Here is a 27,990-nt window from a genome sequence, read left to right as displayed (position 1 = left end):
CTAGATGTAAGGAAGCATACTGTGACAATAAAAAGGCAAAACTGTCAAAACATATTTCGACAAACTTTATTTAAATACATACAGTATAATTATTTAAAGCCTTTTTAAGGTGAGTTAAGTTTAGTGACTGAAATTAAAAAGGTGTGACATCGTGAAAATAATAATCACCTTTCATTTCAGCTCTATGGCAATCAGTTCCTATGACCAGGCTCTTCTGTCCTATATATTTTAATTTTGTAATCACTGTACAGAAAATAGATATCAAAATCACTGGCATCTGGATGAATAATGAGGACAGCTATGCTGTGCTGTATTCCATTTTATTGTAACTACGGCTTGAATCAAAAGAGTTGGTGGGGGGAGCGAGGAATGTGTAAATGTGGTTTCAGTGCAAGTCACACTTGAGCAGCTTCCTCCTCATCCTCATCCGTCACCTGTGGAAAAAATAACAAGTTCAATTCACACCTTAAGTAGCACAGACTTTCCCAAACCACATATTGCCTTTATATATTAATTAATGTATGCTAATTGTAGATGGCAATTTGTGAGTCATGACACCAATGTGTCTATCTAATGATACAAGAGATTTAAAATGACAGTGCTTATACAACATCAAATAAAATGTATGCAGGTTATTACAACAACAATGAGTCAGGAGAACAAACCTGCTCCACTGATTCAACTTCGGGAACGTAAAACTGCAACATGTTTTGGATTCCACTCTTCAAAGTAACCATTGAACTGGGACAGCTGGTGCAGGAGCCCTGCAGCTTCAGTTTAACAATGCCGTCCTCAAACCCCCGATACACTATATCACCTCCATCCTCCTGCACTGTTGGCCTGGGGGAGAAAAACACCAGTGAGCGTGGAGAAAGGACAGGAAGCCATGGTCAACAGAAAATATACTTATACAGTATCAGAGTGCCTCCTCACAAGCAGCTACCTTATTCGAGTGTCCAGCAGTTCTTTGATCATAGCGACTACTTCATCGTCATCCTCTGATGGTGCTGAGAAGACAAATGGAGATTCCTCAGCATTCACAAATAGTCTGCCCAATTCATTCTGTCTATTTCAGTGTTTTCCCTGCACATCTGGTTAACATATATACCTGTATCTGCACTTGGTGTGCTGTCCTCATTCACCACAGGAAGTCCAGATGTGAAGAAGTCCATGATGGCAGCAAACACATCTGGCTTGATAACTCTCCATTCCATATTTTCATCAGACTAAATGGAGGCAGAGAGAAAAAACAAATGATTCTCAGCAATGACATTATAATGTGCCACTATGTAAGGGTTCTATAAGATTTGACCTGGTTTTACCTTTGATATGGTGATAAAGTCAGAGCCTAGGAAGACACCCGTGACTCCATCGATCCTAAACAGCTGCCTGAAGACAACACAGAAATTGACTGAGGTTTTGATACATTTGTGAAATATTAAGAGTTTGACACTTAAAGCACTACAATACAAAATATGTTATGCAAACCAAACCAATAATAGATATGATGCTAAAAGACAGATTTATTTTACATAAACAGCACCCATGTGTAATATATACATGTTACAAGTTATTACAGCATATACAGTTATGTTTGGAATATTTAACAATTAAGTGATTTCAATCAAATCAAGTTTTATTTATATAGCACATTTTTAAAACGATTTTTGGTCGAGCCAAAGTGATTTAAAGCTCAAGGACATGAAAAAAAGCTCAAAATTAATAAAATCTACTGATTGTATTGTTTGACACATTTCTTGGCTTGGGACTCAAGGACAACCAGAGGAGAACACAGAAGTCTTATATCGTCTTGTTTTGTGAGTACAGATGCAATTGGTTGTCATGCAGTTGAATAACAAATCAAACCCAAGTGCCACTGATACATAGTGTAATGGCTGCATTCCTTTGACTATGAAAAGTTGGAACACAGCCAACATCAATAAGCACCACTCAAGTGTCATTTGTGCAATTGCTCCTACTGTGTGTCTAAGTGCCGGCTGTGAACTTGATACTGAACTAGCTGTTCAGTAATTGTTTACTTAACATGTAATATACCTGGCTAAGGGTGAGCAATGAGCATCACGAGGACCCGCAAAATTCATAGTCCCAGATTCAAGAACTGTACGACCGGGAAGAAACTTTAGACTGTTTGGGTTTGGTGTGTCCTGCGTGCGCACAAACATGGTCCTTGCTGGAAAAAACAAAAAACAAATATGTAATCAGTTAATCATTATTTAGTGTCGTCCCAAGTCAGAAGACCACAAGGATCTTGAAGGCATACAAACCAGGAACAATCCAATGGGGGTTTTGTGGCCATCTGTTTTGGACTGCTGTGTTATGTGAAGGCAAGTGCAATCTGGCGCACTGATAAGCACTGACTGCAAGACTGGGACAAAACAAAAGAAACATGTAAAGAGTTACAACAGCTTAACTCAATATATGCCGCGATAAATCTGAATATTCAGTGCCCTTGCAACCCTGTTTTATTTCCTCCCTCCCACTTCTGTATGTAACAGTTTCAAAGAGGAATCAGTTCACTAAGAATCAGGATTCATACACTTTTTCACCAATGATTTTCAATGAATTTTCCATGACCATAAAAATGACTCTTTCTCAGCGTACCACTGAAAATGGTTTATTTTAACATGGAACAGGAAAATAAGGTCTGCATATGAAACATGTTGTGCCGATCTAAAACAAATCAAATAGTAGGCTTACTAGCTTCTACAGGCGAAAGCCACTCAAATCTCTCACCAGCAAAATACCTCGTCAGTTAAAAGCCATTTTACGTTTCATTACTATACGATACAGTATTTATTATCATTATAGTATTACTATTTCGGGGATTAGATAACATATAAATTATATTTGATACAACTTTAGTTACATTTCCATGACTTTTCCAAAACTTTGGGAAAAATATTGTTTTCCAAAACTTTTCCAGGGCCTGGAATTAGCATTTTGAATTTCCATGACATTTCCAGGTTTTTAATGACCGTAAGAACCCTGAAGAATGTTCCAGATTCAAAGCTTTTATTTGCATATGAACAATAGCTGCAGTGTAGATATGGCAATGCAAATCTAAATGATATACATGACAGGAAAAGAAAGAAAAAAAGCTACATGTTGCAGTTTAATCCAATTGAAAGAAATGGTGCAAAAGGGATAATACAACACGTCAATTATTTTAAGGGCAATTCGTTAAGAATAATAAGTAATAGAAGACACACCAATTACATCATGCTTGTTATCATGCTGCTCTGATAGGTGCTTTCTTTCTGCGTCACCATGGAACTGCGCTAACTAGCTAGCTGCTCTCAGTTAGGTACTTTAGAGGTCGTTGCTCTTGAAGTATTACAGCAAAATGACAGACATTACACTTTCACAACTGACAAACAAGGACACTTACGGACGGGAAAGCCTTGCTGAAATTCCCAATAACGTGCCGACCTGCTTGTAAGTCGCCATGTTTGTTATGGTTATTTAAAAGACGGAAGTGGTCTGTCATACATCCGGAAGTGACGCAGTATTATTGTACGTGCTACATTTCTCCCCTGAAAATCTAACCATCTGCTATCGTCAACAAGCGTACTTTAGCAAAACGCTTAGAGATAACATACAACATGCCGAGTGGTAGAAACTTTAGACAAAGAAGGAACTCTTCAGATGTAGAAGAAGATGAGACAACCAAAGAAGTCAGGTAAAGTATTATTTTGAGACTCTATTTCATGTACAAACATACTAGCTAAATCAACCTAATGTTAGCTAACGGAGCCAACTGCTGCACCCGTTAAAATACATTTAAACAGATGAGGGAGAAGTACTCCGTTCTTGTACTAAAGTAAAAATAGAAGTAGCAGATTGTAGGAATACTCTGTCACAAGTAAAAGTCCTGCATTCATAATGTAGTCCGGTAAAAGTACAACAAGTATTAGCATCAAAATATACGCAGTACCAAAAGTATTCAATATCAAATTGGTCAATTTCAGATGAATATATTATATGTATTGATTATAGGTATTGATGCATTACAAGTGTTCATTGAAGCTGGTAAAGGTGCAGATAGTTGTAATTACTTTGTATACTGTGGGGTAGATTGTAATTTAAGTTGTATTTAAGGGTTGATTATATTTCACTTCATTAATCCAAATCTGCGAAGTAAGATTACAAATTAATGTAGTGGAGTAAAAGTACACCATTTAGCTCTGAAAAAGTAGTGAAGTAGAAGTACAAAGTAGCATAACATGTAAATACTCAAGCAACTATCTGGGGTACTTGAGTAAATGTACTTAGTTACTCCCAGCTCTGCCGTTAAAATACACTTAGAAACCCTAACTACGTTTTTCATTGATGGAATTGTTGTCTGTGGTGTGAATGTTATCGTCTCAACTAATATCATTAAAAAATATATGTGTATTTCTTGGTCGTTTAGGTCAAAAGTAGAGGAGGCTAAGGAGCTTCAGAGTTTGCGGAAACGACAGACTGGAGTCAGGTAATGTGAATGAAGCACTTGTAACGCTGTTTATAATAAAGCATAATGGAACATATGGGATTTAACTTGATATTCCCTTTTTGTTTCAGTGTGTCCGCCCTGCTGATCGGGGACTTACTGCCACCAGAGAACGATGCTGATGTAAGTAATCCGTTTGGATCTGTTCATTTATTTGGATTGAATCAAAATGGTTTTAACAGCCATTTGTATACATCGTTGTTAAAGTATTTATTTGTTTACAGGATGACCCTTTTAAATTGAAGTCTGGAGGGGTTATAGACATGAAGAAAATCAAAGAAAGGAATATGGGCCTGTAAGTAAATCTGTGGCGGTCCAATTAATTGCGTCAGTGTAAAACATTGTGTAGGCACTTGAATGTCATCACATAATAAACCATGCCTTTCATCGCATAGGACAATGATTTGACTCGAGCTACATTTTGTTCCGAATGCAGGACAGAGGAGGAGACGGACCTGAACCTGGGCACTTCCTTTTCTGCTGAAACAAACAGAAGAGACGAGGATGCAGACATGTATGTTTTTTTTGTATTTCTTGAATTCAGAAATGTCCAGACTATGGACACTTATGGCGCATTCCCACTGGTTGCGTTTCCACTAGGCGTAGTTCCGGCTAGCGGGTACTTTTTCACAGTTTTCTGGCTCTCCAAAATCGAGGTTCTTTCCGGGCCAACAACCGGGCTGAGTTGCTAAACTAGTGAGAGAATCACTGGCAACTACAACAAAATGAACATATTTGACCGTGATTTAATTGTAATACACGTTTCAAAATGATGCCGAAGTAACAACATACTGATACCGGTTAGTAAAAACCATGAATTAATGCTTTGACAAGTCTGCAGACAGACGGCAGGCGAAAAACCTGTTAAAATGCGTGTTTTCTGAATAGAGATCGGCTAACGCAGTATATGCTCCGACCGTCCACACTCACAACAACGGCCTACAGACATAAATAAGCCAGCGACTGTATTCGCCATGACACAGGCAGTCTGTGGTTTGTACTTGTTTAACTTCTGTCTAGTTTCTGAACAGATATGAGGAGCTGTGATCTCTGAGGGCGAACAGCTAACGGCTGATGTTGGTTTTGTGTTTCGCATTGAAAATGACGTCACGGCTCCGCCTACACTGCGTTACTATAGTTACTGCCCCAGTTCCTAAACTGTAATGGAAACGCAGCATAAAGTGAGCCTGGCCTAACTATACCGTACTAAGCCGTGCGAGGCCTGCAGTGGAAATGCGCCATTACACACAGTTGTTTTTCAAAGTTTGTCATTGAAATATTTTGAAACCCAAATGTTTCTATCTACCCTCACAGGATGAAATATATCGAGACAGAGCTGAAAAAGAAGAAGGGTTTGGTGGAAGCAGTGGAACAGAAAGTGAAGGTGAAGAATGCAGAGGACCACCTGTATGAGCTGCCAGACAGCATCAACGTCAATTCTGCCAAGAAGACGGAGGAGATGTTGTCCAATCAGATGCTGAGCGGGATCCCTGAAGTCGACCTCGGCATTGAGTACGTACAGGACAGTTTAAAGATAGTCCTGTAGATGCATGGACGTGACCAACGGACAGAAGAAGGAAACCACTCTGTTACTGACGGTCTGTGTTTTCCTTTCAGTGCGAAGATTAAAAACATTATCCAGACAGAGGATGCAAAAGCCAAACTTCTGCAAGAACAAAGGAACAAGAAAAAAGACAACGGCACCTCATTTGTTCCCACCAACATCGCCGTCAACTATGTCCAGCATAACCGCTGTAAGTGCTGCAATCTGTAGACGTTAGATATCAAACGGTAAGAAAGTAATAGATATTTGATTTCTTATTGGGAAATATTTTCGTCGCAGCAGCAGCATGTTAAAACAAGTAGAAAATAAACAAATATAAACATGTTGATAGTGAAAGATACAAATCTGTAGACTATCGGTCAAACACTATGAAGGGCCACATTACAGCTAACGCAATGTAAAAGTAGGAGATTATTTACATTGAGCGAGCAAGGAATAGCATATTAAATTAAATGTACAGTGTGAAGAAAAGTCCAGTTATCAAAACAGAAACTATGGATCAGTGAGTTCTCTGCCAGCCAGAGGTGAGTTGTTGTTGTTGTTAATGAGGTGAAAGGTTGGTTAAATATGTAATATGTCTTTTCACAGTCTATCGTGAGGATGTGAACGCACCACAGAGGCATCAGAGACAAAGAGAGGAGCCCAAAGCGAGGGCGCTGCGTGTGGGAGACACTGAGAAACCAGGTCTAGAGGGTAAGAGACCGCCACACGCTGATGTACTCGTTAGCACACCCTGACAGGATTATATACACTTGTACTTGCTTCTATAAACTCTATGGATTAGACTTCATGTGTTGCTCACTCCTCGTCTTGCTTTTCTCCACAGCTCCGTCTCCACCCAACTATCGCAAGCGTCCAAACAACGAAAAGGCCACAGATGATTACCATTATGAGAAGTTCAAGAAGATGAATCGACGATATTGAGAAGCTCGATGTCTTTTTTATAACCCAACTTGAGTCCATCTTTTTGAAGATAACATTTGCAGACCAGTTTCTCAAACAGCTCCCAAGCCAGTAGTACTTTGTAAAATGTTGGGGTTATTCGTCTACTCAACATCATTGAGGGGATCAAGGAACAGCATATCAATTGTTAAATGAGGTGTATTACGTAAGCTTTGCCTGTCAGTGCATTGTTAAATGTTGACTTTTAGTTGTAGAATTGTATTTTTGGCATTCAAACGATTAATAAAACGTAAAACCAAACGCTTTAAGTTGTTCTTTAATGTGCCCAGTGCTTAAAGTAAAAAAACAGAAATAAAACATGACATAAGAACATTCAATACTGAAGCTAAGTCCAACATAACATAAAACATGTGTACGGGTTATTAAATGATGACACAAGAAGTTGTCTGATTTGTGTTTGCCTACCTCAGTATTGTATAAACATCAAATAAGCCAAAGTATGCAGAAACACATTCAATTCAAAAACAACATTAAGCTGAGGGGAATGATACTTCTGATACATTTTGCATGTCATTATTTGGACTAATAATTATTCCCATGTATTGTTCTGGTTTATTGCCCTCTTTATTTGACTAATACCTGTTTGAGTCCATAACACATCACTCTGGCAGACGTTACTTCACAATGTAAACTAAATAAGAGCTCAGAGTCCGTAATTCTCCTCAAGGTTTCTCTATAGAAGACGTCCCGTGTCCGTTGAGGTGGAGCTGGGGGTGGGCCTCCTGTGAGGGGGGGGCCTCCACGTCCTCCCGCTCCCCCAGGGAGGAGCTGCCGCTGCTGCCCGGGGACGCCCAGCTGTCCCGCCGGCGGTACGCCTCACACAGCGGCAGGTCAGTGCTGTCCCACTCACTGTAGCTTTGCAGAGCGGAAACCAGTAGGAGGCAAAGGGTCAGCGCAGCACAGAAAGAGAGGAGCAGAGCGGCAGGTCAGAATAAGCACATTCATCCACATGGAGGAGCACATCAAAGGGCACACATACAGTAGAAGCATGGAGGTTATGCAGAAGCGCTGGAAACTGGACCTTACAACAGCTGTGTATTCAAGTAGTAGTTAGAGGTGTGACGGTTGATTTGAAGTTCAGCAAAAAGGTGCGATTAGTTGCCGATGGAGGGGAAAGCAGAGCGAGTGCAGTGAGGAAGGAAGGCCCGCACCCAGCATGCTCCAAACAGCTCTGAGAGACACTCCTCACAGAAAACAAGACAAACTACTCCAGTGTTTTGTCTCTACTTTATTTCTTAATCATTAAAAGGTCTACAGGTACAACCACAGCACGTGTGACTGACACAGCTTGCATGGCAACAACTTGAGTCTTAAGGAAAGACGAAAAAGTAGGATCTGATTGCTTTTACAGAAAAAAGAAACTCGTAGTAGTTTCAGATTTGATCTCGAATAAATAAGAGTAAACAGTAATGTCTAAACCAATCATTCATCCAAAGTCCATCCTTAAAATCTGCCTTATCGGCCATCACTACGCCATTTATGATTTGAAAATGACAAGTCAAACCCTTACTGCTTTATCCACTAAACCATACAGCTCTCCCATGAGAGATGTTACAATGTCTTTATTCTATTTAAGGCTGCCGACCAAAAGGCTGATCGCCTCTTATCATTTCATTTAGCAGTTTATCAACACCAAGGATTTAAAATGCATCCTCGTTACCAAGCAGCATCAATGAACTGCTTTGAATGCTCAAAAATACACAAAATGTGGTCGTTTTCCCACCGGTCATATTCTGTTGCATTGTTGATGCTGACGTCCTCTCTATTTGACCAATTATGACACGTGTCAGAAGAGAACAAAAGTCAAGGCACTTACTGATCAATAACAAATCCCTCAGTGAGATGATCTCCATCACAACGAGCCCTAAACGGTGATCTGAGTTGATGAATGGTACCGTTTGGATATGATGATGATGATGATGATGATGATGATGAGATACATTCAACCTGAAAGGTGTTTGATGTTGGCAGAATGAAACCCTCCCTGGGCTCAGCAGTGATGGTAAAGGTGAGACAGGACATGGTGTCGCACAAGAGAGGGGCGTGGCATGGGGGGCAACTATGAGCCTACTTGTACCTGGAGGAGTAATATTCTTCCTCTAGCTCATACAGGTCGATGGCGATCTCGTCCCGGAGCGAGGTGAGCTTCTTGTCGCACTCCTCCTGCAGAGAGCGCAGGTGCTGGTTCTGCAGGCTGATGGCGTCGTTCACCGAGGGGAAGTCGTTCAGGATCAGGAACTGCTTCAGGTCGGACACCAGCTTCATCAGGGACTCCCCCGCTCGCACCTGACACACAAACACAGGAGAGGGGAAATTGGAGATTAATAATTGTATTTTTTCACAACTGGGTAGATAGAGTACAGATACATTTCCCTTCATCTTAAAACAACCGTTCTCTTCTCCAAAACTTGATTTGAAATTCTGGTCTACATCCCAAACTTTACAAAGATACCAATATCATCAGGCTGAGTATTTAAATTAGCCATCAATAATGTTTCCATTTAAAAAGAATGGTACGAATTCAAAACACATGGTCTGAACAAAATTTAAATCACTAAAAATAAACAATATATATCGAATCTTGGAAAAAGTCAATACCGAAGTTAGACACGTTTGTTTACAACCAAACAGTAATTCAACATAATAACCGTTTTGTTTAACTGAGAATTGCATAATCTGTCTTTACTTATAACATCTTGATGAAATGCTTTCTATTAATGTGAGCGCATCTTTTGATTTCCAACAGGTCTACATTTTTTTTAAATATTAATGTCCATGTAATTGTCGAATTCTATCATTGTCCTTGCCGTCCGGACATGTGTTTGTTCCTGTTGTAACCATGTGAAGCACTTTGTTTCTAAAAGGATGTGTGACATTTTATGAAAAATGTGCTTTGCTCAATCCTCACGATGTTGGCAGCTCTGACGTGCATCTCGTAATGATCCTGCTCCGCTTGGGTTGCCCTGGAAACCTGAGTCTCATCCTCTATCTGCAGGAAGACACAATATGAGGACAATATCACATACTTAAATTAATCACAACCAATTTCAATAATTTAAAGGGATGCAGAAATGTGACAATAGAAATGCTATATAATAAAACAATGATTGGGAAACTTTTGAAAAAAATGTCGTTACACCAATTATTGTCAGATCCTGTTCCTTTGCGTTTCAGGCATGATAACATAATAAATAAAAGGATCCAGGTATTTGTTGGAAGGTCAAACCGGAACAATAGTTAACACAGAAATAGGAGACATTCAGACAGATGCAGATCAGAAATAAGTTGTATGGTTCCTGCTTTCATTAAACACATAGAACACTTGTTAGACAGCAGAGAAACGTGATGTGTGTACCTTGGCTGTTTTGATGATCTCTGTGAAGTTGTCCAGGATGGACCTGATGTCGTCCTTCAGTCTCTTGTTGTAGTTCTGCAGCAGAGACTCTTTGCTCTGAGGGAGAACTCTCTGAGCAGCCATCGAGCTCAGGACAAAGCAACACAGCGAGCCTTACCTGTACACATTACATTAACACACAGAAATCCATTCAGAGGACGAGATTTGTAATAAAAAACATGAGAAAACATCACTGTGGAAAGAGCCACTCGCGTGAAGAGGCGCGCTGTCTGATACGAAACGGGAGAGAAACGTGCACATTACGCAGTTTTTATAAATATTGTATTAAGATATTTTATTGAAGGCTCTGTAAAAGTTATTACTTACTTCTTACTGCATACTTTGACAAAATGTTGTAATTGTTTTCAAAGAAACCCAGCTTCTTCTTCTTCGACGTAATATTTAATGGTGGCTAACTTCCGGCGTGTCTGTGTGCTTCCGCCCTCTAGTGGACAATGATTTCACACTGCGGCAACTGGTCCGGTGGGTATTTTTTAAAGTCATGTTAGTATTTATATTCATTTATTTAATTTATTAAAGCAAAACTCAATGCAAAAAAATATGAAAATGAACCCTTTGAGCTGGATTTTAATTGGCAAAAGACATACATTTCAAAGCAAAAGCACACTAAAACATTTACTTGAAGTATGACAACTTGTAGTTCTCATTATACAGTGCCTGTTATATGTTATATTATTGTTGTTGCTTGCATGACTATAAATATAAAGGCAATTTAATCATGTAGTGGGTCGTGGTGAAGCTTTGCAAGTAAAAACTATGATGTACAAAGCATAGCAAGAGTACACAGTTTCTCAAAGAAATGTAACCGAGGTATGAAGCTATTCAATCTAATTAAAATGCCTCATTCTGTAATAAAAACACAATACTAGAGTATGTGTGCTTAGTAACATCCACAACTATATGTTTCAAAGCTGCCAAATGACTCAAAAACTGTGCAGAAAATAGATTTACATTCATTTAATAGTTTTTTTATGACATACAACATAGTTTTCAAAGGCAGGCTGTGCAGCATAACAAGTATTTAGAGTGCTTTTGATGTCCAACAGTATTGTAAGTTGTTGAATCCTCCTATACTACACGGGTTGTAATACATTTTACAGCTGTGTTACAATCAAAACACATTCTTAGGGAACACTGACTCTGTGTCAGGTTCTATGTGCAACCTTCGTGTATACAAGGTGGGTGAGAAAAGTGAGCAATTATAACAAAAAGATTGTACACCTCAAAAAGAAAAAGAATACAGGATTTGACATTGCAACAGAGGAATACATGAATTACACTTTGGGCTGAAACCGGTTGGATCCCCTTTCTAAAAAAAGTGCCATGGTGGAAACCCATGAAGTGTTCAATGATTTTACAGAGCACAAAGACAACAAAACATCCCTACATGTCGACGGAAATAAGTTCAAATGGAATGTCATCAATCAGTCACCATTCAAGATCTCACAAGATGCTACTAATACAATCCCTGCCTGGAAATGCAAATCATAAGTGCTGTAGATGTGTGTGTGACTGCAGGAAAGCATTTCTCTGTAAACGTGTCTCTTCAGTCGTTGATAAATCTCTGTTGCTACACATTTGGAGTTTACAGGACCGTTGATAGAGATGCATTACAGAAGTGCATTATCATACTGCAGGCAGCAAACGAGAGATGTCCATGACTGTATGCCAGGTATTTGGTAAATGTCAATGCAGCATTTTTTTTTAAGGAGGGCACCAAAGGCAAAAGTGATGAATGCTTGACGCGGTCGGAGGGACGTACTGTAAGAGTGTAAGGCTTGTAGAATGAGTAGAAACCAAGAAAGTGAGTTTACATTGATCTAACATAGGAACTACTATTATGTATTTTCTATGCCTAACATTTAAACAAGGTTTGTACGATAACACACATGGAGAAACTCTGATATTCCACTTTCATAAGACAGGACAAAGACCACAAACATAATACACATGACACCATTTTGGAATCAAATCAAAAACAACATTTCATATCAACACATGTTATCCATGTCTTGTCTATGCATCATAATCCAGCACCTGCCTCATACACTGTCAAAGCCCACAACTCATGGCTTGAGCGCATCATTTTCATGTTGTTTACACATTTCGTGTTTGATATAAATGCCATCTTTACATCTTGTCCTCTTCCGAGCTTCTGTGACGTCATGATCATTTGATTCAAGCTAAATCACACATTTCTGAGAGCTATGGAGGAACGAGGCGTCATCACATCACAGTTTCACAGTGAAGCTCAAACGCACAGGAAATGAAACCCAAGGTGCAGAAAGACTACAAACCCCCCCTCTGTGTGGTGTTTCAACGCTGACACACAAGAGTAACTGAGGTAGGCAAGAAAACAATCAAATGCTTTACCACCATGTGTAGATGTACGTACCAAAAGGAATAAGGACAAAAGAACATGTCAGGAGGAATACAGTGAGGCGGAGGCATGTGATGATGTCAGTTTTCGGAGCATTCAAGTGTAAAGAAGCGCTATCACTAATCAGAGCCAGGTAAGAGTGAGACCCATGCGTGCCTGCAGTCCAGCTGCAGCGCTGGTGACAGCATGCAGTACGCCCGATACAGTTTGCATAATTCAGTGATGAGTGCCCTGACCTCCGAGTGTGCATTTAGGGCTTTTCTTGCGGGGCCTTGAAGTGAAAGGGCGCCGAGATGAAAGGGTCCACAGCGCCCACTTCTGAGGTCCATGAGTGAAGAGGTCCAGCAGGCACTGAGGCCGCGTTCGAAGCGATGCGCTGAGCTGCTACTGGCAGCTGGGGCGCGGGTCCCTCAAAGTGTCGCGAATATTTGGCCAGAGCTTGTGGGCGGAAAGGCTGTTGGGCAACTTGTCCCAGCGCTCCTGGGTCGGGGGTCACGAGATGAGGGAACGAGGGCAGAGACCCTGCGGCCTCCTTTCTCTTCCCAAACGGAGCCTGAGCAAACACATCGAACGGCTGCGGCGGCGCCGCAACGTAGGCGCATGGAAACGGAGCGTTGGCGAACACATCGGCCGATTCATCTTGTGTGATGGGAAAAGGGGCTTTGGAGAAAACATCGGCAGCAGCATCTGCCGCTTTCGCTGGCTCGTGTACATGATTCTGAAAGAATGTGCTCGGAGGAGGTTGGTGGAAGGTAGGTGGTTGTGTTGGTGCAGCGCTGGGGTCCGGCGACGAGCTGAGGGCTAAGCCGGGTTCTTCTTCGTCCTCCGAGTCCATCAGCAGAGGTCTGGAGCCGCTGCAGTCCAGAGCTGCTGTGTCATTCTCAACGGCTTCCTCATCCTGCTGCTCCTCTTCATGGGCTTCTTCTTCTTCCTCCTCCTCTTCCTCTTCATCATCGCTGGAGTGCACACAGACCTGGTTTGCTTCAAAATCTCGAGGTTCAGTCTCCTGTCCCTCCCCAAGCACAGAGTAGCCATTACTCTCACCTGGAGCATCTGTATTAGAGAGCAGAGATGGAGAACATACATATCAGAGGTGAACTAAAAAGGTCAGAAAAGTATGAATATGCTCAGCTTTACCACCTGAGGTCCAGCTGCTCACTTATCTACCAAGCCTCGTTCACGTTATTCTATATGACCGAGGTACCCACTGAAGCATCACTAACTACCCAACAGTGAGAAACCAGCACAACAACATATTCTACTCTGAACGACTCACATAAGACAGACAGGACTAGCCAGCGACATCACATAACCTTGTTTCCACAAATAGGTTTCAGCACAGCTTCAGGCAGTGCCTCGTGTTAGGGGAGTTAGGGTTGCTTTTAGTGAGAATGTATTGTGTTAAGGCAGAGGGCGAGTATTTATGTGGAAACAAGGACAAAGAGCCTTCACAGAGGTATTGGGGACAGACAGGTTAGCACAGAGGAGCAGAGACAGATCAGTCTTACCTCAGCAGTGTCGGCAGAAGAGTTAGCTGGCAGCTCTTGGGAGGATGTTAGTGGCAGCCATTAAAAGGTAAACACCCGTTTTTGTTTTACTACTTAGGTAATTCCCTTCATCATTCTTCTATTTCCAACTGTCCACAGCCCTTTTCACAGTTGATGAAAAACTGAAAAATCCCCTAAAGATCTTCTCACGGGTAGAAGCTTGCAAAATGATAACAGTGACGGCTGGTGTTGAATAAGAGCCATCCCCCACAATGCAGCTCATGGGTTCGATGGTCTGTCCTTGGTACAATCTAAGTATTATGAACTAATGCCTCAAAAGGTCTGGTCTTGAATCACAAAAGCAGTCAAGAGTAGTGTGCTTTTTCTTTTTTAAATGACTACCAACATCAAGGAAGCCTAGAACAAGGACGGCGAGAAAGACGAGTAGGAAAACACCTAAAAAAACCTCTGAAATAGCACTTTAAATATTGGAGTAAAGTTCTAAAAGGAGCAGCAGAAATGTCCAGTGTCTGGTGATGCTTTCGTTAAGAGTTGCACCAATTTTACCCACACAAATTCATGTTTGATTACTGAAATCAAAGCAAAAAAGGCCTCGGTGGATACCATCAAGCAAGTTAGATTAGAGCAGGGGTTTTCAAAGCGTGGGAAGGTGAGCCTCCCCTCAGAGAACATAAGAACAGCCGCGACCCCCCTCCCAATTATTATTGCCATTATTATTATTAATAATATATAATTGCATTGAAGTGAACTGTCAAGGGGGGGGGGGGGGGGGGGGGAGAAGAGATCCTCGTCGCGGGGAAACGGTGGACCTCTGTCGCCTGTCAGCGCAACTTCGATGATGCCGTTTAAAAACACATCAAATTAAGGGCGGTGCCGGCCGTCAGCGCTCCGAGCCGACCGGCGTGTGATTCTCCAGATGGCCAGTCCGCCCCTGGGTGGAGGTGAAGGGAATGAGCACTTTTACAGCCTTTTTGGCGAGGTGCGGGAACTCGGTCTCTCTCCACAGACAGCCAAAAGTGTGCAAGTGACACACGTTTTCTGCCAGACGCTGTCTCCTCTCTCACTTTAGGTAATTTCACTAAAAATCGATCCATATTGCCGCTCGCATAAAGTTAGCTGAAGTTAACTAGCTAGATTTCACTGTTCCTCGTTATTTTTTTCTCACGCTGCGCCCCCCCCTGAAGCTCTCTGGCGCCCCCCCCCGGGGAGGAGCGCCTCACACTTTGAAAACCGCTGGAGTATATGTAATCTAGTGTGGTTTCTAGAACGAAAATAATCTGTCTGCTAATTAAAAACCATGCAAAGGAAGAATCAGTTTTCATTGTCAACAAAGACGGCTCGCGCCTACATGCTTTTCCGAGAAAAATCCTAATGACAAAGAGGGAACATTTACATTCACATTAACACGTTTTATTCAGAGTCTCTCTTCTTGAACCTTAATTCATAAAAATAGAAGTACACACTCCACAATGGTCCTGCTGACATATTTACACGAGCCAAATCATGTCAAACATTTTGGATCCAACCAAAGTCATTTCAACCCAACCAGCACAACACGTACATTTTGTTTCACACGGCAACACAAGTCAAAGTCTACGACCAAGGCGAGAGCTCTACAGGAAACAGCGCTGCAGTGTCTGATCGAAACATGAAGCGTTTTTGTAGGATTGCATAGATTAGCCACAAAAATGCCAATGACTGAATTGAACAACATTTGATGGAAAGAAAAGATAAGCATAGTTTTATTTACCCATGCCGATTCTAACATTATTTGTATGACTAACCTCTACAATATGTACTGTGGGGAGGAGAGAACTATTTATATGAAGTTTATGTGAGGGCATATCAGAGAAATCTTTTTTTGTTTGCATCCAAGGCAATATGGACCCTAAAACGTGCAATAGACCAACCTTGGCTAAATCTGAGTCTTAATATGAAGGTACTACTTGTGATTCATCTGTATTTAATCAGATGTGATGTAACTTGCATGTTTACAGCTGTTTTTTTAAGTCACGCTAGCCTTCCTTCTGATCATCTGCCTCATGAAAGAGAAAAGAGGTGAAGTTATAATCCAGAGATGTCAGGAAGTAAATTCCGTCATTAGCTCTGTTTTGGCGTCTGTTAAATAAAATCTCTAAAAGTTATATACAGTATCTTACAAGTACCAGAATTGTGAGTACTGCATATTCAAATACTACCCCGTCAGACAAGTCATGAGCACATTTGAATCGATGATGATATCTAAAACAAAAGCACTATCTGAATGCTTGACATGAGAAAAGACAGAGGGGCTTTGGACAAAGAGGGTCTGTGCACTCTTAAATACAGCTTTATACACAAGGCTTTTTTTATCTATATATCCTTATATATTTTAAATAATGGTACTCATACATTCATTCTAGAGCGCCATCAATAAAAGTCACATTTATTCGTACCATGATAGATGAAATGCCGCTAATTATTACACACACACAACAAAAATGCAACTTTGACCAGTGCTCACAATACATTTTAAAAGTGATTTTATGTACAGGAATGAATCTAATTTTCTTTTTCTTCTGGCTGAAATGAACTCCCCCAAATGAACTCAATGTAGGTGCGTAAGTGAGATAGAGAGGATGACAATGGGAAAGGGAGATTTTCATGTAAAGCTCATAATATCTACACAAAAATGTAATCTTCCTCCCTCTCTGAAACAGTGCTAAGAATCTGCTCGTCCTCACTGACCTGAGGGCAGTTTGACACATGGCATTAAATAGCATAATAATAAAGTGTTTCCTTTAGCTTTGGCATGGCTAATAAATAATTGGATTCCTTGTTGTTTCCGCTGAGCTTATCTTGACAATCGGTCGAAGATATGAAGGTGATTTACGACTTTCCCACCATAAAAGATGTCATTATAAAATCATGAATGGAAGCAAATTATGAAGTGTTCTGCACAACAATAAAGCGTCCTGCCATGGCAACGGATCCCAGTACATCAGCCATGTAAACAATGATTTCACAAGTTGCAGACGGACATATTTACAGGTGTAATTTTAGGAGAATGAATACTCTGTTAGCAGCCAGGAAGAGGAGGCAATACACAGTAATGCTGAAGCTGCAGCGCTGCATATATTTGCACTTGGTTAGCTTTGAGAAGTAGCTGTCAATAACAGGATCACTGATCGATATTGGAATAAAAGCCCATCATTGGAAAGATTTGACTTCCTAAGAGGTTAAGGTAAGACTGTTTTTGTCTTCATTGGTTTGAGAACTGTGAAGTGGTTCACTCCGGTTGCAACGTTGATTGACTAATAGTTGAGTTTCAACAGGAAGGTGCTTCACATTCTCCTGTTGCCTGCTCACTCTTTACTCAGACCCCCGACACAGATGCCTGCAGGTGGCTTATTTAAATAAAGCTTGGACCCTGGACAAAGTGAATACGATGAATGGTGATCCCCATGGCAGTGCACTTAATGAGGGGACATTAATGCGAGCATGAGGTAAGCATGAGAAGACCATGGTGTCGTGGGGCAGAAGCAAACGATATGCTCAGGCATTAATGAAAAGGTTTTAAAACCGGCGTGGGAATGTGAGCGGCCGGCAGAGTTACACGAAGCCAGCTTATCAGGCGAGGCCAAGGAGGTTTCACTGAACCAACGTTTTAAGGTGCTACACCCCATCTCTATCCCCCACCCTCCCCCTGTTCCTTCTGTTAGAATTGCACACTGCCCCTTCGACCTCTCCCACCCCCTCTAGAGGTCGATGAGCTGATCCACCAGCAGAAGGGATCGGGCCAAGTTGGGGATGCTGGACTCTGAACTGCCACTGTTGCTGCGTGAGTGGCCACCTGGAACGTGCCAGAAAGAGAGAGAGAGAGAAAGAGAGAGCGAGAGAGAGCGAGAGAGATGGAAATGGAAGGAGAGCCAAAAGGGAGATTGTGAAAAAACGAGCAAAAGAATAAGTCATATTAACAGAGATGGTATGGAGAAAATTAAGAGTTGACGGAGATGAAGGGGAAATGATGGCAGAGCAGAGAGATGCATGAACGGGGGGGGCAGAAAGAGAAAGAGAAACAGGCAGAGAGTGAGCCGGGGTCATCTTTACACAGCTGCATCATTACAGGGGGAGAGTAAGGGAATGCCATTGTAACATGAGGAGACTTTTAAGATAAGCTAGAAAAGAGCCAAACACCTGCAAGGCGGAGGATCACTGGCAGGATAACATTAGAAACAAAAGAGATGGCTAATGTGAGAGCTCCATGGGGTATAAAGCCTGAATGTGACAAGCACACCCATACAAGCCTTCACTTCAGCAGTCACAGGAAGGAGCTATTCAAACTGAATTAGGGGGATTCATCTCTACGGCTCAGAGCCTGGGCTTCAGCAGGTGTGAGTGCTCATCTCGGGACTTTCTGTTAACCTTACCTTGGTTTGAGTTTTTGGAGATGAGCACAGGAATAGGGTCAAACTCGTCGTCATTGCCCTTCTCCCCACACGACATGAGGAAAGTAGAGTCTGCGGTGAAGGAAGAGGAAGTGGAGGAATGGTGGAGGGGGGGAAAGAAGTTAACTCAGCCAAAAGAAAGAGCAAAAGGAAAAGGAGGATGCAAGTCGATTAAAAATAGATGAAGCCAGGGCACGCTCAGTATTTCAAAGCCATGCATTTTAGGTGGCTTTTGGCTCTTTTACACGAGTCAAGGGTCTGTGAAGCCGTCATTTAAAACGTGCCTACTTCTGTTTTCCATATCACATTTGAACAAACCCTCCATTTTTGGAAGGATCTGTAGTCTGATTGTTTCATGGTACAATACGCCCGTTAGACTTGCTGGGGGGTGCTGCAAATAGCCGCTCTTACCAGAAGCTGTCTGAGCAGCCGGCAGCTCCTCCAGACAGGATCCAGGAGGAGCTGAGGAGGAGGAGGGTGGGAGAGCAGAAACACACTGGTTTCCGTGAAGAGTAGCACGAGAGAACAGATCACAGCCCAGCAGAGAGTCCTCCCCAGTGAGAGAGTCTGAGACAGGATGAAGCAAAGCCACACGGACAGTCACAACAAGATTGTTAGCTTAAGTAGCGGAGGAAAATGCATTGTGTTAGTAAGCCAGGACAATGTTGTATCTGTGAAAGCATATAATCATCACTTGGTGGGAATCCCATAATAAAAGATGCTGCCAGGAGCAGGAAGTACACTTGGCAGCAGCTGTGGGTCCAGACTTTACAGTTTGCCACAATCAACCATTACAGCAGAATGTGGACTGTGGATGGATCAAAGCATGTGTTGCGTGTTCTCATTCATTAGATCGCTTCCCACCCTAGAAAGCCGAGATGAAGCAACGGTTCCATCCGCTAAAGTGCCGCGGTGACAAATTAAACGTGCCGTAAATTGTTTGTTGTTGCAGTGTTTTTGTCAAAGCCGCGTGATCTGGCACAATGATGGGGATTGTCAATGGTAAACGAGTTTGTGAGGGGAAAAACAAAGTGACTGCAGCCGTACAACGTTAACGAGGTTACAAAAAAACCTTGGGGATGATATCAACAAGTGACGAGGACATAATGACCGAGGCTGGGAACCATTATGACTTTACGAGATTACTGCAAACAATTGATGCCAAGATGTGTTGCTGTTGGGTCCAGGTCAGGGCGCTAACCTGTTATGCTGGCGGGGATGAGCTCAGGCTGGCCCGAGTGTCGCCGGGGGGCTTCCAACCCGGGAATCAGTGAATCCACACACATCTCCGAGTTCACTACAGGGACACAGAAAGCGGAAGAGACAGCGGTACAGTTAGGAAACAAATCACTCGTCAGCGGCTTGAGCTTCAATATCAGGACACATGTATTTATTATCCTTGCAAGAATGGAAGTAGTCATCACATACAGAGCTACGTGGGATAGATAGTTCCCGAATAGTGTCCTTGACATGCTTTATATACAAGAGAGTGTTACGGTCACAAGATGGAGGAATACCGGTTCAAAGCAGTATTCAATGCTTAGTTCAGATTAGCGAAGCCCTGCGTAAGCAATAAACATGACAGTCATATGTCTGACTCCATAGAGGCTGAATCATCATGTTAATCACATAGCTATCATGCCTAAAACAGTCCTGATCGTCTTCTAGGTAATCATACATCCGGTCACGTACACAGCTACGTAGGGCTTTTGTTATCATGTGCTACTGGAAGGGTACATTCAGTATTTTCCCAACAGGTACAAAGAAATTAGTAATGATAAAGGTGAGATCGTCTCTGTAGGAAGACAATCACTTTACCCCTTTCTCCCGTGGGTATTTCTGACTTTGTGACCAGGTGAGTGAGAGAGGAGAAGGAAGACAAGAAGGACACATGCAGAGCATACTGGGAATGTAATGGCAAGGCCTGGGAGGAAAACAGCGCTAGTACCATGGCTGGAGCTCTCTGAATAACTGTTGAAGGGGTTGGCTGGAGTTAGGAGGTCGGCGAGCAGCAGAGAAGATTCAGGGGACTTCAGACCCTCGATCAGCTTCTCTGTGAGCAGCCGAGAGGAAAGGCAGAGAGACGTGACGGACAGGACAGAAGGCGAGAGAGAGAAAGGTGACGAGAAAAGAGTTCATAAAAATAAGAATGCAGAGAAACACTAAAGATGAGACTCTAGTAATGTGGGAGAATATTACATCATGACGAAATGAATAAAGATACAGTTGGCCAATGTGTGAAGTGTTGTAGACTCCAACATGCCTACACGGCCTAGACTGTGAGGGAATGAATATGGTTAGGAGGCACAAAGAAACAAAATATTATTATGGATGATGACTGCAAAGATGTGATCTAAATGTGAGAGTTACATGACTAAACCCATAATGCAACAGTATAAGTATTGTGTTATCTGTTAGTTGTTAAGATCTGCTGTCCACAGCCATACACTGCAAGACCTGTAAGTTCTGTGAGATTCAACTCAAATGGAAAACGAGCTTTTCCTAATAGAGGTATGGTGCAAAGAAAGTGTTCACGCTCCTGCAGTCAAAACATGTAATTATACAAAACGAGCCACAGCATTCAGTGAGTTGCTTCACATCGGTCTTAGGTTGCCACGACGCCACGCCACTGTCCACGCATGCAAACCCTCTCAACTCACTTTCAGGACTGTTGCTGTAAAATGACGCACTCGTATTAATATATATGTGAATTAATCACCCGGAAATACAGTCCATGCATGACATGACAACAGACTGGCTTTTCACCGCAGGTCATACTTACAGGAAACTGCTATGGGACAAATGTGGTGGAGGGGGGGGGGGGGGCAAGGAATGTGTTGGCTCAGATAATGGCACAGCAGATGTGACGCTTTGCCCCCTGCGCTATTGGAAAGAGGCCAACACTTATTAAAATCCGTAATGCCAAAAAGCTCATTCCAATTAAAGTCAATATGAAACATATTCATATTAAAATGGCTGTAAAATATGCTTTATTATTTAATACGTAGTTTTAAGAGTAGTTATTAGGGATGTAACGATATATATCGAATATCGCGATAAATAAATGTCTCAATACCGTCGTGAGACCGAGAAAATCTACTGCGATTTTTTTGTTTTTTAAACGAGGTGGTCCTGGTGATCTCTTTCTCAAGGGAGACCTGTCCAACACGGCAGCAAGTAGGTTACACCATGAACATAAAACAGATAACACAAAAGGACCTCGTATTTACAGGGCTACATGCACACACCTAGAGACACTGACAAGTACCAACAGTATATTTATATCCCTGTCAATAAGCCTCAGCTTCTTGGCTACAACTGTATTGTGTTTGAAGTGGTGGAGAGACAATGCACAGTTTGACCCACTGCGGTCACCCATGGCCAAAGCATATCTCTCCGTCCCAGCAACATCAGTACCAAGCAAGAGAGTCTTTCCACAGCAGGGGATTTTGTAAACGCCCAAACATCCCATCTTCTACCTGGAAATGTGGACGTGCTCATATTCCTAAAAGATAACCTTGATGATGCTGAGTGAGCGAAAACTAAAGTGAAACTTGATTTATTCTATTGCCGGGTCTGATTATTATATTTTTGACACTTTAAAATACTACTATCCTACTAAAATGCTGTACAAATCAGATTTATTATTTAATAAAGAACATTATTTCAAGTAAAACAAAAAAAGTCAATACATTTTTCTTTATTTTTCAATATCGTGATAAATATCGTACCGTGGACTTGTCATCGCGATATTATCGTTCCGTGAGTTTTTGGTATCGTTACATCCCTAGTAGTTATCGAAACCGCTGCTCATTAATCCCGCTCTGCTCCATTAGCAAGAGTCAGACGGTGTCTGCTTGTGTGCATCCAGCTTAGTCTGGGAGGAGAAGATTAACCGCACCCTCATTATGTAATAGCCTCTTCATTTCCATCCTCTCAGTTGTGGCTTGAAACAGTAAATACAAAAAGGAGGTTGCGCAGTGAAGAAGAATGCACTTCCAAAAGGACTAAACAGAGGACAAGGTAAAAAGCTTAGATCATCACTTAAACAAGGCAGCATGCTTAACTTTCTCTCGTTCTTTGTCGCACTGTTAAGCAGCTTCCTCCAGCAGTGAAGCAATCCAATTAACAAAGGTGAATTTGTCCTTTGCGTTACCAAGCAACAGCCAAAGCACAGATCTGCAAATGAGATGCGTTTGAGCTGCAGCCTGTATTCATGGTGCCGACAAGGAGCCACTGTGAGGCTGGATGCTATGTCAACAAGAAAGGACTGGGTACAAATCCAAACCACACAACTAGCACTCATAAACTAACCTCCGGGAAGTGTGATATCCAGGAAACTACTTCGGTAAATAAGAAAAATGAATCATGAGCTCTAAGAATATATTTATTTAAGGTCTGAGAATATCAACAAGCCACGGCTCGGTTGTGTGATGTAGGAGATTTACCTGCGGTGTCAGAGAGGGAGAGGGGATTAAAAGGGTCCGGGGCTGGCAACACCGCTGAACCTGCACTCATGATGTCTGACGGTCTTTCGGCTTAACATTGCACAGTGAGTAAAGATGAAGAACAAATGAGGGAACGTGAAAGCATGAACAACAGAAAAGAGAAAGCAGGTGGGGACTAGGGAGTAAGAAGCCATATGTTAATGTGTTTACTTTGCAACACAAAGAAGTCACAATGAAGAAAGAAGGGTTCCACCACTCTTAATGTCCGCTTGATGACAGAGTGAGGAGGCAAAGACTTACCAGGAAAAGCATTGATCCCGGATATGAGATTTTCATTGGAGCCCGTGACCTTCTCTCCTGGCGCAGCAGCTGTGAACAAGCAGACAACAAAGAAGTGATTATCTTTAGACCACCCACATATGTATATGTGAAGTCGCACTGAACGAGTTGCACTTACTCTCGGCGAGCTTTGCAAAGTCTTTGTTGAGCAGCTCCTCGGCTGTGAGCTTGGAGAAGTTATCGTCCCCAAAGGGGTTCCAGCTGGGCTGATTGTTGGCTGCAGTTGGGGCGGATTTGGCGTCAGAGTCACCTGGATGATAGACGCTCTGCTGGGACGAGCAGGGGGAGCCGGAGGGAGTCGTGCTGGCTGATCTGCAGTGCACAGAGCAGTAAACGTAAACATGCTGCACAGAGAAATGTGATCATGGTTGTTAAGTCTGTGGACACTGGCTTCCTGATGTATGCAAATACTAGAGAGTGAGCAGAGCTATTTAAAGACTCAATCGAGTGATTCTTCCTAAGCTGGAGGCTGGAGGAAGCAAAAGGGTTGTTTATCCTCCGTCATGTCATATGAATGGACCGTCTATTCCCCCTTTCAGCTCACTCAGTCAGTGCAATGAAAGGACAGTTCATCCTCAGATCACTGAAGGGACTTCTTTCTGCTCACTTGGACTTGTTGAGGCTGGCCTCAGCTGCGGCCGCCTGCAGGAGCTGGGTGGACTTGCTGACTGGGACCCCGAACACGGCGCTGTGAGTGACATCGCTCAATATGCGTCGGTGGCCGCTCTTCGGGGCCATCTTTGGCGACGAGGGGGGTGTCAGGGAGCCGACTTTGTGAATCAACCGGCCGGCCGTCTAGAGAGTAAACAAGAGACAGATGGGGAAATATGAGATGAAATATCCGTGATGCCAACGGAGAGAAGTTCTGTTTAGCGCACAAGGACAGAACAAACAAATCAGAGCCTGAAACATACACAACCAGGCAAGCGAGATCAACTGGGAAATAAAATCTGCAAAATAAGATTGATTATAGATTCCAAGAAAACCACCACCACAACAAAAAGAGGGGGAACTGTTTCCATACATAGATTGTATAAAAACATCGTATCAAAGAGTACAGGCAACACACATTGAGAAGGACGACAAAGTAATACAGATAACCCCATTTAGATAGTTGAGCGAAGCAAGACGAGCACATACTGATTTGGTTATCATGTGATTTGTGCATCAAACTGAAGCAATTAAGTATTTCCAACATAGCAATAATGAAAGCCTTTCTAGCCACACCACAAAAACATTGTCACATTCAATATTTTCCATATGAGAGCATTCTGGCCTTCCCTGTGCCCAAGAAGAGGAAAAGTAATAGTAAGGATGTGAAAGACACGAGCTGGTAATCATCTCCGCGGCACAAAAGAGCAGCAGACGGCATCAGGAGAAGGATGTTAGCCCAACCTCTGGGTCCGCCGAGGGACCAACCGCTGCAGACTCTGGGATGGGGGTCAGGTGAGAAGCTGTGGGTTCATGGACAGGAGCTACATGCTGCTGCTGCTGCTGCTGCTGCTGCTGCTGCAGGGCAATAAGAGGAGGAACAGGCTGAGCTTTGGACCGCAGCAGGGTGAACGCCTGAGACGCTGCGTGCTGCTGGACGCTCGGCGCCAGGTGATGCTACATAGGAATATCACACAGCCGAGCATGAGGAAGGCCCAGTGTGTCATGATTTATAGTTAGTGCAGCCTCCTAAAGCAAAGTACTTATGTTCTACCTGTTTGACAGTACAATGGAAATGAAGACATAACATGAGAAAGAGGGAGACGGACAGAGAGCCTTAAAAGCATAGATTCTATCCAAACAAACCAGAGATAATAGTATTGTAATTATGTTACATTTTAATATACCAACCATTTCTTGAAGAATACATTTCCAAATAGCTTACAGAGCGAGCGAAGGCCAACAAACAACAACAGAAGGTAAGAATTAGAGGGGGTCACGGTCCATTCCTGGACACTTAAATTACAATCATGGTAGCTGCATATTACAGTCTGAACCGCGAGATAAAAAGATACCCGGGTCAAGCAACCGGGCAGGCCTTCTGCATGCGTTTGTATGTTTAAGATTCATTCAGGTCAATAGAGCAAACTGTGTGTTGCATCACATTGCTTCTCTTTTGCATGAATAGTGATATAGTGAATTAGAGCAGGGGTAGTTAAACAAGGTCTAGAGGAAGAATGAATGTGCTCTACCTCTACAGGAAGCAGTATTGCCCGAATAAAGGAACATCTCTCCCTACATTAGTTACAAACATTTTACCTGGAGCTATTTGCTTAAAATCCTCGGATGCTGTTTTTCTAGTTTGGAAATAAGCCTAATTTGCTCGAGGATGTGTCGCCACATGTGGACAGCATCGCAGCACACCGTCCATCGGGGTCCCTGTGAGATGTTTTAGCACACTCAATGTGGCCAAAGCGTATTTACACTCCTGCTCTGCCCGGACGCATACCTGCTGGTTGCTCTGTGGACTCAGGAAGGCGGCGGCTTGCTGTTGCTTCATGAGGAGCTGCTGGTGCTGAGGGGTCGCCTGCGGCTGCATGTTGGCGGTCGGAGGGGTCTGAGGGGCAGCAGGAGTCTGTTGAGCTGCTTGGACAGCGGCTGCAGCTGGAGGAGGGACATTGATACCAACACCTGGAAGGGATAAGACAAGGGGAATGAGAATAATGTAGAACTGAATGTATTATCTTTTCAATTTACACACGGCAGCTTTTGCACGATCCTCCTCTGTTGCTCTCTTCGAGGTTTCTTCCATTATCCCATTAACTGTGGGGTTTCTTTGGAAGTTTTTTCTTGTACAATGTGAGGGTCCGAGGACAGAGGGTGTCATATTCATATTCAGTACAAACTGTACAGTCTGTAGCGATTGATTGAACTATCTACTAAGATTATATTTTGAAGATGCAACCCTTGTATCTGGTGCCCTGAAGAACCGTGTTCTTGTTTTCATCCATTTGGCAAGTACACACACTTGAAATTATGTGAAAATAAAAAGGGATTTAAGTGTTTGACTAATCTTTAAATGTAAAAAACAAGACCCTCCAATTAGAAATTATTTTAATAAATGGTAATAGTTTTGGTCCAAAATCCACTTTAATCTAAAAACAAACTTAACAAATGTATTAAGCATAAATCATTTGGCTCAAGTTTTTTGATTTCTCTTTGATATAGTATTTCACACATAAATTACACACATTATTTCCTTTGAGAAGAGTACCCAGTGCTGCAGTAATTAATGTGACATTACTCCACACCGTCCTTGCTGTCTTTGTGACTGACACTAATGGATATGTAAAAGTGTAAATGTCAAATGACTGTTAACTGAAGTTAATTAAAAGCCTTACAACAGGGGTGTCAAACTCAAGGCCCGGGGGCCAAATCCGGCCCGTCACTTCTTTTTCTGTGGCCCCACAAGAGCTTGCAAAGAATATAATATGTTTGTTATACGGTTACATGGCGATTTACAGAAGCACGTTGCCCATAAACTACATGTCCCACAATGCATCTCAAATTTGACTTTTTCTCAGAATTGTTCTTTTTTTTCAAAATGTCACTTTTTATATATATATATATATATATATATATATATATGACCTCATAAAACTAAGCCTTTAGACAGCTTTGATATCAAGGTAGTTCATATTATATTTTCCTCCTTATTGCCTCCGTCTGGAGCTGCAGAACTGTTATCTAAAGCTCACATACTTTTTTTTCAGAATTTGGCTTTTCTTTTTAAATCATTTTGTGACATTCCCACTGAAGAGACTTGCAATTATTTGCCCCAGACTTCTTCTGTCAGATGTAGTTAATTATGAAGTTATTACCCTAACGGATAATAATCCAATGCAGAGGCAATCATGTAATATAATACATTATTTTATATATATTAAATATTTATATTTATAAAGTCTTAAAGTTACAACCGGCCCTTTGAGTGCAACCATAATGCTGATGTGGCCCTCGATGAAATTGAGTTTGACACCCCTGCCTTACAAGAACGAGCTAATTGAACCACTGGGAATACAAGCCCTTAATAGGAATGAGCATTTTACTGTGCTGAGTTCAATACAAGATGTCACTGAGTCAAGGATAACTGTCTCCATTAACACAGGGCCCCTTTAAGTAGTATGAATAACACAGAGGTATCACAGATCATACCTATGGCCTGGGGGGCTCCAGAGGACACATTGGGTCTCTTGCGGGGGGTGAGAGCTGGCTGGATGGGGAGGATGCATGATATCGGCTGAGGTTGAGCCTGGCCAGCTTTGGGTCGTTGGCGAGGTGCGATTGAGGTTTCCAAGGTAGGAGTGGGGTCTGAGAGCCTGATGGAAGGGAAAGAGAAATGTGACGAGATATGTAAACGTTTTTCCCCAAAAAATTAAACTTAAAGGTCTCCTATTATACTGTTTTTCATCAATATATTCTAGGTCTCAGATACAAAACATGTC

The 27,990-nt window shown here is 42.2% G+C and overlaps 4 protein-coding genes across 12 annotated transcripts in view; 1 reads left to right on the top strand and 3 right to left on the bottom strand.

The window, feature by feature from the left end:
- Positions 1–50: 50 nt before the first annotated feature.
- Positions 51–3,552, bottom strand: nfu1 (NFU1 iron-sulfur cluster scaffold homolog (S. cerevisiae)). Its single transcript, XM_034091117.2, has 8 exons — positions 3,410–3,552; positions 2,286–2,386; positions 2,056–2,191; positions 1,323–1,389; positions 1,109–1,226; positions 944–1,007; positions 666–840; positions 51–434 (listed from the first exon to the last, which is right to left on the bottom strand). Exons 1-8 carry the CDS (start codon positions 3,466–3,468, stop codon positions 396–398), a joined length of 759 nt encoding a protein of 252 aa, XP_033947008.1. The 5' UTR covers positions 3,469–3,552; the 3' UTR covers positions 51–395.
- Positions 3,553–3,617: 65 nt separating this feature from the next.
- c9h9orf78 (chromosome 9 C9orf78 homolog) lies at positions 3,618–7,277 on the top strand. The gene is made up of 9 exons (XM_034091116.2): positions 3,618–3,700; positions 4,433–4,492; positions 4,582–4,633; positions 4,735–4,805; positions 4,947–5,024; positions 5,825–6,022; positions 6,128–6,264; positions 6,663–6,767; positions 6,901–7,277. Exons 1-9 carry the CDS (start codon positions 3,624–3,626, stop codon positions 6,996–6,998), a joined length of 876 nt encoding a protein of 291 aa, XP_033947007.1. The 5' UTR covers positions 3,618–3,623; the 3' UTR covers positions 6,999–7,277.
- On the bottom strand, positions 7,278–10,865 carry med22 (mediator complex subunit 22). 3 transcript variants are annotated; one of them, XM_034091118.2, is made up of 5 exons: positions 10,759–10,865; positions 10,393–10,549; positions 9,946–10,026; positions 9,115–9,323; positions 7,278–7,892 (listed from the first exon to the last, which is right to left on the bottom strand). In XM_034091118.2, the coding sequence occupies exons 2-5, from the start codon at positions 10,513–10,515 to the stop codon at positions 7,700–7,702; spliced, it is 606 nt and encodes a 201-aa protein (XP_033947009.1). In that variant the 5' UTR covers positions 10,516–10,549; positions 10,759–10,865; the 3' UTR covers positions 7,278–7,699. The 3 variants fall into 3 exon arrangements, with proteins under 3 accessions (XP_033947009.1, XP_033947010.1, XP_033947011.1); XM_034091119.2 differs by having other exon boundaries at positions 7,278–7,886; XM_034091120.2 differs by lacking the exon at positions 7,278–7,892 and having other exon boundaries at positions 8,250–9,323.
- A 529-nt stretch (positions 10,866–11,394) lies between these two features.
- LOC117452017 (AP2-associated protein kinase 1-like) overlaps positions 11,395–27,990 on the bottom strand; it is a 28,450-nt gene continuing 11,854 nt past the window's right edge. The window contains exons 10-21 of one of the 7 annotated variants that reach the window (XM_034090425.1): positions 27,701–27,864; positions 25,995–26,176; positions 24,950–25,063; positions 24,162–24,349; positions 23,673–23,866; positions 23,516–23,584; positions 23,216–23,305; positions 20,716–20,820; positions 19,969–20,064; positions 19,179–19,334; positions 18,750–18,839; positions 11,395–13,885 (exon numbers count right to left, since the gene is read on the bottom strand). In XM_034090425.1, coding sequence (XP_033946316.1) covers positions 13,083–13,885; positions 18,750–18,839; positions 19,179–19,334; positions 19,969–20,064; positions 20,716–20,820; positions 23,216–23,305; positions 23,516–23,584; positions 23,673–23,866; positions 24,162–24,349; positions 24,950–25,063; positions 25,995–26,176; positions 27,701–27,864 — 2,251 coding nt within the window. In that variant the 3' untranslated portion in view covers positions 11,395–13,082. The remainder of the gene's footprint in view (positions 13,886–18,749; positions 18,840–19,178; positions 19,335–19,968; positions 20,065–20,715; positions 20,821–23,215; positions 23,306–23,515; positions 23,585–23,672; positions 23,867–24,161; positions 24,350–24,949; positions 25,064–25,994; positions 26,177–27,700; positions 27,865–27,990) is intronic. The other 6 variants (XM_034090426.1, XM_034090429.1, XM_034090427.1 and 3 more) reach the window with 6 other exon arrangements.

This window comes from Pseudochaenichthys georgianus, chromosome 9 (genome assembly GCF_902827115.2).
Source record: "Pseudochaenichthys georgianus chromosome 9, fPseGeo1.2, whole genome shotgun sequence".
In the NCBI taxonomy this organism is placed as follows: Eukaryota; Metazoa; Chordata; class Actinopteri; order Perciformes; family Channichthyidae; genus Pseudochaenichthys; species Pseudochaenichthys georgianus.
Note: the sequence above shows the minus strand (reverse complement) of the source record. Positions and strands in the feature narration are given on the sequence as shown.